The 8,509-nt window shown below is 28.3% G+C and overlaps 1 protein-coding gene across 1 annotated transcript in view; it reads right to left on the bottom strand.

Moving 5' to 3' along the window:
• Positions 1-2,739, bottom strand: part of LOC119677773 (paramyosin, long form-like) — a 6,219-nt gene extending 3,480 nt beyond the window's left edge. Inside the window, exons 1-2 of the mRNA XM_038089286.1 lie at positions 2,310-2,739; positions 1,889-1,945 (exon numbers count right to left, since the gene is read on the bottom strand). Coding sequence (XP_037945214.1) covers positions 1,889-1,945; positions 2,310-2,432 — 180 coding nt within the window. The 5' untranslated portion in view covers positions 2,433-2,739. The remainder of the gene's footprint in view (positions 1-1,888; positions 1,946-2,309) is intronic.
• Positions 2,740-8,509: the final 5,770 nt, after the last annotated feature.

Raw genomic sequence — 8,509 nt, 5'->3', positions numbered from 1 at the left:
GTTCCATAAGTATATAACAGGCATCGTTTAAAACTAATATTCTAATATTTTATTTAAATGACTTATAACAAAAGTGAGTAGGTAGTCTATAAAAGCATTTAGTAACTTACTTGCATATAAACTTAACACATAAACTTATTGTTTGTATTTCAAGGATTAAATCTACATAAATAATTAACTGTCTTATTTAATTTTAAATTATTTAAATTGTGTTTTTTAAATATATTTACATCAGATATAGTTATATTGTTACATGAGATATGCACAGATCTATTAAGATCGCGATGCTCTATCTTATTGGAAGCTTGACCTCTATTTAATTCAAATCTCTAAAGTTTATTTAATAATCATGAAATAAGCTTAGAATTCCAAAATAAAGGTTTTCTATTGTACCCATCTATCTCGCTGGAAGTTCAAATCTCTATTAAATTCTAATCTAAATTAATATAATTCAATAGCAGTTTCAATACTTAACATGAAAGGAGTTTAGGATTTAATAGTTTCAATAGTTATTAATAGTTTCATTCATTTATGAGACTCTATATATTATTAGAAGTCACAATGATATACTGCTAACTGTATACTGCTAAATATTATGATAAAACCTTCCATAAAGGATGACTCTTAGTATTTTATTTTAGACAAGATACTATAGATAAATATCAGAGATCTAGGCGTTTATTTGGAAAGACGTACAGCGAGCATTATAATTTTTTTTTTTTTGAGGTGTGTGACTAATTTAATTTGTAATAAGTATTTTGTTGTTAGTCTTAGTGTCTAACTTAATTTTTTATAAAGGCTATCATTGCTAAAAAAATTATTTCAAAATACTTTATCATGTTCATATTTTTCGTAAAAAATATCTTTGCAACTGTTTTAATAATTAAACACTGTCTGAGCTAAAAAATCCAGCTCTTCTATCATTTTCTATGAAATTTATATAATTTCCTCTGCTTTCTAGGTTTTTTCAAAGAAATAAAATAAAAATCTTTTTCTGTCATTTATAATTTTTGGCTATTAAAAATCTTTAAGCATTAATTTTGAAATAAAAATTTGTAGATGTCCACACCTAAGCCGTAAGACTGCTGCCTACATAGCCCCAGGCCAAACGAATTTTCTAAATTTGTAACGTTTACTTTTTATCTATAATTTTTAAGATGTGAGTACGTTTATTCGCTGGCTGCTTCCTATACTCTTCGGTATCTGAAGAAGTATCTCAGTGTTGTTGTGGCAACGCATTTCATGCGTACTTTTTGCATGAAAATAATTGCAAGAACACATTTACATTTTATTTTTTTATTTTTTTTTTGGATTTTGAATGAAGTTGCCGTGTTGTAGAAATTGTTGATGCCACAAAATGTGGCAGCAGTTGTTGTCATTGTCAATTTACATTATTTTCCTGCTGCTGCTGTTGTCTCTCTAACTTATTTATCACCAAATGCTCTTCTACTCTTAGTGCTAATATTTTTGTTGTAAATATTTAGCTTCTTCACTGCTCTTATATACAATTGAAGTTCAATGCACATCATTATTATGCGAAAATTCAATATCCGAATTTCTATCGATTATTTGATTAAGAACGTATAGGCATATAGGCATATAGGCATGACTTTTAAATAATTTTTTGAAATTTTTTTCTGTATCTAACAGTTTTGTGTATCTTACACACTTAATTTTCAAGTACTTTCTTTAATTAGCTAATTAACAAAATGACATTTACACAACTGAAATGTGTGCTGATTTCAAATAAGAATTTCGACATTTACTGCTTAGGTTTGCTCATAGTAATTTGTTGCAAAATTTCCAACAATTTCAATATATATTTATTTAATTAATTTAATTAATAATTTAAATATTTTTTTTTATATGATTGTATATGTATACTTACTCTTTGACGCAATTCACGTTCAACTTCAAGATCATCTTGGAGCAAACGGATTTTGTCCTGCAAAAAGAAGTCACTTATTAATTGAGCACATTTCACATTTTTATTTTTCATATATTTAAATTTTTTTTTTAATAATATTTAAATTTCATGTTAATTATTTTTTTTTTTTAATTTAAGTATTTAACAACTTATAGAATTTGTTACATAAGATCATTCCACAGTGTCGTTCACATTTGGTTCATTCGTTCACATTTTTTGGCAGCGCTTTAGCTGCGATACTTTATCATTTTTTCTTGATTTTTCCAAAGTTGCTTTTATTTTGGTTTTTAAAAAAATATATTTTTTTAAATATTTTCATTTCACATTTTCACAGAAAATTTTTTTTCTTTCCAATATTTTAAAGTCCAACGTTGTGGCTTACCTCCAAGCGCGAGAGGGCGCTCAAATCGGCTGAGTATTCGATGTTAATATCAGCCACACCGGGTCCAGTTGAAGTGGCCCTGTAGGAGTATTTTGACGAGCGTACAGCTTGGGATGAAGACATTATGTTTAAATTTCTTTATTAATTATTTAATAATAAAAATTGCAATTTTTTTATAAAAAAAAAATTTCACTTCTTTCTCGCCCGCTTATTCCTTAACGCAAGAATATATCAAAAATACCAAATATTTCTTTTTATTTCAAATTAAAGCTATCCACAAAAAGAAACGTATGTAGTTGTCACCGAGTCACCGAATAATTCGTAATAAACGTCGGAGTAAGGCTGGTGATCTACTGAACAAGAGATCCCCGTGTCGTTCGAATAAAGAGTATTTCGTGAATTTGTGCTGGCCGAAATGTGTTTTCCTTCTATTTGAACCAAATTACATTTTGAGTGGAAATTTGTTTTTCTTTTCTGTCTTCTATTTTCCTAAGTTTTCACATTAGCTTTTCGTGTATGTTGGCGTTTTTGAGTGAATTTCTGGGCATTATCTTCCATGTATCTAGAGCTGTATGAAATATATATGCCAGCTATAGTCGCACATTCGGCGCGCATATTTAATTTTATATATATATATATATACTTTTTTCTAATAAAATTTTCACGCTCATCTCACACTTTCGGCAGATATCTGTGTTAATTGCTCATTTATTTGCTGTTGTTGTTGCTGTTGTATGGAAAATTCTTGGATTTTATTTTATTAAAAATAAAACCAAAGGAAAAGCTTTTTTTTTGAAAATATTCGTTCATTAAATATATTTTTAAATTGACTCAAATTTTGAGTAATTACGATTTTTACCTGAGATTAGCCATCGTGAAGCTTTCTATAATTTTCGGCAACTTTATTTAAGCATACCTACATACATACATATGCATGCACACATACACACAATATGTGAAAATATTTGCAAAATATGAAAAAAAATTATTAAGAAAATATTAGTCAGCCTGAAGAGTTTAATTTTTATTTTTAGCTTAATTATTATTAAATTATTTATTTATTTATTTTCTTTAGCAAATGTTTATAATAATGTTTATAATAATTTTCGTTCATAAATAGATACTTTGTGTAAGAAAACTAATAAATTCATAATATTTCATATTTGCTGCAGATACTTTGGAGGGTCAAAGATATCTCATCACAAGTACGCAAAAATATTCTCAAGCTATTTTGGTACATTTGTGGCGAATTAATAAACCTCAGAATGTAAATTGCTTGAGACGTTTTCGAAAATAATTATTAATGCATTAAGCCTGAAATGTATTAAAAACTAATTAATGTTTGCGAATGCCAAAAGTTTTATTTTTGTTATCAATTTTGGCTTACGTTGGCAATTCAAATGACTTTCCTTATAATGTATATAAAGTCGGCTGTCAATTTGAGTATGATTAATTTTAAATTTAATACCAACAATAAATATTATAAAAGAGATCTCTTCAGTTTTATGATGTCTTAAACTTTTGTTAGTATACTATATATGATTGGATTCGGAGTAGCGTCCTCCAGTCATAGATTTGCTAGAATAATTATTTTTTTTTCTCTTAATATATTAAAATCTTTTCGAATGCCATTGAACTAGAATGACGTCTTCCAGCTAAAAACTGATTAATAAAATTACTTTATTTTGCTCATGATGTATATCAATTTTCCAAAATTCTATTTTGGGTTTGAAAATCTCCCTCCTGCTACATATTTACTTGATCAATTACTATGTTTTGCTTAAGACCTATTGAAAATGATCAGAACACAATCTTGAGTTCAGAGTAGCGTTCTTTGTCCAGTCGCAGACTGACTACAACAACTATTATTATATATTCTTATTACATACCTACTGAAAGTTGGCTGAATGGCATGGACTCGGAATGGCAACCATCAGTTAAAGACTGACTAAAACAATTACTATATTTTGATTGTAGTTCATTGAAATGTGTCAGAATACTATTTTGGGTTTGAATATCTACCACCAGCTATATATTTACTAGACCAATTACTATGTTTTGCTTCAGATGTATTAAAAATGATCAGAATACTGTTTTGAGTTCAGAGTAACGGCTTCCAGTCAAAGACTGATTGGATAATAATTGAAAACATTTGTTTTATTTTCTTAAGATGTTTTAAAATTTTCCGAAAACCATTCATTTGAAACGGTTATGATAGACCTGTATTTTGTTTAGGATGTATCAAAAATTTGTCTAAATACAATTTTTAGTTTGGAATAGTGCCCTAAAGTTAAAGATTTATTAGTATAGTTACTAGTACTAGTACGTTCCATATGTATCTGATTTTTGTTTAAATGTATAATTTAATTCCAATATTAGTTAAGGATTGAAAGAGACATTGGTACATCTTCTGTGTATACTACATATCCTCACAACTTCAAGTACTCTTTATATACGTCAAAAGCGTTAACAACCTACTAAAAATCTATATAAAGATTATGCCTTAGTTTGTATTGCTAGGGAACCATAAAACCATATGTCGCTTACGATCAGCTAGATTAATTAATTAAATTAATTAATGGATTCAGATAATTATTTCACTTGGATTGAATTAGACACATTTATCGGTCTGCGTATATATCTAATTGTAGAATGGTTGAATAGCATTGGAGCTTCGAGTATTTTGTTTACTGCTGCTCTGTCAGTGAGTGACCGTATTATTATAGGTGGATGTTTATATGTCATCCCAAAATTAAGATTGGTACTTTCTAAAATGTATTACAGTCAAGTTAAAAAGGGTACGCCTATTCATTGATATATATATTCGATTGAATAATAGCTGTGCTTTTGTCTTGAGGTTCTCAGTATCTTATTTCCTGTCAATTTATCATTAAGTGCTAATATGATGTCTTCCAAAAATTATATCACTTAAAATGAAGTAGATTCACTGATCAATCGGTGTATATATCCGATTGATTTGAAACTGTGCTTTTGCTTAGGAATAACTTGCACTCCAGGTAGCTTGTTTCGGTTTTCCACTAGTGAGTGGCTATATTATATTATAGACTGTGTATGTTATTTAGTTTCTGATAGTTTCAGAAGTACTTTCCGATTTAGAGCTGAAGAACTTCTTGTACATTTAAGCTCAATTGTTTACCGAAAGTAATTAGTCGTATTAGTAAGTGGAAGAATAATATAAGAACGATGATTTGCGAAACAGTGTTCTCTAATTATAAAATCATTAATTAAAGAAAATCATTGTTATTTTTAGGATCCTTGGTTTAATAGGCTTAGCATGCTGAGTTCTTCACCAATCTTATTAGTTCTTTAATTATCATAATTTTATAATAATTTTGTATATATCAGAAATGCTGTAATCTCCTTCAAGTGTATTGGGTATGTGCATAAATAAATCGAAATTTATTTTATTTTTAGTTTTTATGGAAAATTTATGAGTTGATTTCTTATTATTTCACCTGAGCGTAACTTCACGTTCCTTCTTGTATCGGCCAGTCAGCCGGGAAAGTATCTTCTAGCTGCAGCAGTGCCGTGTTTTCTATTCGATTTTCGTTAACCATTCGATTTTATTTCGTTGAAAAATTCATTTCGCTGCCGTTTGGTGTGTTTTAGGTTTTGGAATGTGTGTTTCATGGGCTTAAAATAAACACATAAACCTACAAATTAATATGATAAAATAAATAATCTTCTAAAAATAAAATTCACGTAGTTCTGTAGAGCAACTTAGCACTTTGGCAATTCACAATTCCCAATTCACATTGAAAGTGCTGAGTTACCGCGCCGATATTCTTCTTACATAAATTAGGGGTGTGATTTACAAATCTCAAACAGTTTGACTATTGCATTAATATGGCAACTACGGCCACAAGATTTTATAATTTAATTATTGCTACTGAAAATATAATTTATATAAATTTTGCGAATTAATTTTGCTCGTAGGTTGAACATTTTGACAGCGGCATGTTTAGATTTATTGGTGCATTAAATTTTTTTTATAAATTTTTTTTTAGAAAATAATAATCTTCTATTAATTACATTGAATTCCGTAGTTTACATAACTTCAGATTTGTTTTTAATTCACATTCTAGCTATGTGAAGACGTGAAATAGATGATTTACAAAGTGTTTACATTGCTTTAAGTACACCAATTATGTTAAAAGTGCGCTGAGGTCAGTACCGCTCTTGCCACTTTTGTTTATTTTCTATTTTAGGATTTTTTTTTATATTTTCAAAATCTACCTACTCCAAACGGTAAGATGCCATACGAATTGGGTCAAATTTTTTAGAAAAGAAGTATATTTGCATGTTCATATATTGTAGTATCTTAACACTTATGGAGTAGATGTGATGTGTGTTTTGAAGACAAAAAAAGATACGAGTAGCCTGAAACACCAATGCAATGCCACTGCATATAAATGTTCACTCCGGCTGTTGCCACAAATATTTTACTTCGTGGCACTTTGATTGGCATGTCTGAGCATCCACAAAAATATACAATATTTTCCATGAAACGCATAGGTGATGTGTTTTCCGAAAGCATTTAGGAATTTTGTTTATTGAGGTTTATCAATAAACTCAGTCTGTGAAAAAGTGAAACCTATAATTATCGAAAAGCACTTCAAATCCATTCCATTTCAACAAATACTTAATATTGTCAGCAAAAACTATTTATATTCACATTTATAATATTTTTAATTAAAAATTTTAGGTCCAATAACAAAAAAAGAGGTCCCTCTTTTTAAATTGGAAGAGTGTTAAAGTGGTAAAATTCTTGCATCTGTTTTAAACAACTGTTTAAGATATCGTCAAATATCTGTCAACAGCGAATTTATAGAATTTGGAGGCAGAATGGTTGAATTGTCCATATATATTGTCTGAACTACTGGTATCAGAAATTAAACCATGTCAATTTTAACCAATGGACTCTTGTTTTAAACCACAAAATATACATATTTTTATTTTAGGTTATTTTTATTATTTTTTTTAAAGTATGTCACAAAAAATGCCTCTACAAACAAAATAGTATTAAAATTTAACAATTAAAAATAAAACAAAAATATAATTAATTAATTTAGTTATTCTACAGCTGGTTTATGATTTCGTTATAATTAACAAATTATATATTATAATTAGCAAATTAACAAAACTCCGGAAAAATGTGCAAACATAACAGTCAAGTATGGCTTTGGGTCAGTTGGTTAAGGAGCGCTGACTCTGAGCTTCAAATTTGGTAGGGCACGAGTTAGATTTCTGGTACTTGCCGTCTCAAAAATAATTATTTACGAATAATTAAATACAAGAATTATTTCCAAGACCTCTGATGACGGGTATTTGGCAATACTCGAAACAGTAGTATGGTCAGCCATAAACTCAATTAATTAAAATAATATAAAAATGAATTCTTGTTTTTGTATTTCACTACTTTTCGAAAACCTCATTATTGTCAACATAATGTCAACAAATTCAATAACAGAAATTGTTTGGGTTTTATAGGTATAAATGATTCTACTTACGCCTTAAGTCTATAAAATGATTAGTTGATTATCACCTTTCACTAAAAATGTTTAAAAATAAATTATTCAGTGATCAGTGAGATCAGTGAGCATTTTAACATGATCTTTTTCAAAAATTTCACAATTTCTTTTACTCCAAAAATTTCACAACATTCGTAAGACAAGCCCCGTTTCCTTTGGGACTTAGGAAGATGGAAAGCAATCTCTTAATTTCGAGATGGCTTACTAGAGTTTATTCATAGAAAGAAGATAGACTTCTTCAAAATCATATATTAACTTATACGATATCTCAACTCTATAAGTAAGAGAACTCTTTATAAACATGTGAAAACAGTTGTGTAATTTAGTAGCATTTTATTGATATTCTACAACACTAGTTTTGTCATTGTGGTTTATTCATTAAATTTGGAAGATTTATATCGTCCACTCCTTGAGATAATTCTGTTTAATATATATATACAGTTTGAATTACATTCACTGATTGAAGTTTTGATACAGTTTTAGAAAGAAATTTTGACGTGTAACAGGTCAATATTTTAAGAAGTTATATAAAATAGTTGAATTATAGTTGAAATAAATTTATAAGAAATCTAAAAATTTTTTTGTGAAGATAATCAACATTTATTTGTCATCCATTGTGTATTAATAGTATATACAAAAGAATTGAAG

This window comes from Teleopsis dalmanni, chromosome 1 (assembly GCF_002237135.1).
Source record: "Teleopsis dalmanni isolate 2A chromosome 1, ASM223713v2, whole genome shotgun sequence".
In the NCBI taxonomy this organism is placed as follows: domain Eukaryota; kingdom Metazoa; phylum Arthropoda; class Insecta; order Diptera; family Diopsidae; genus Teleopsis; species Teleopsis dalmanni.
This window is presented reverse-complemented; position numbering and strand designations above follow the sequence as displayed.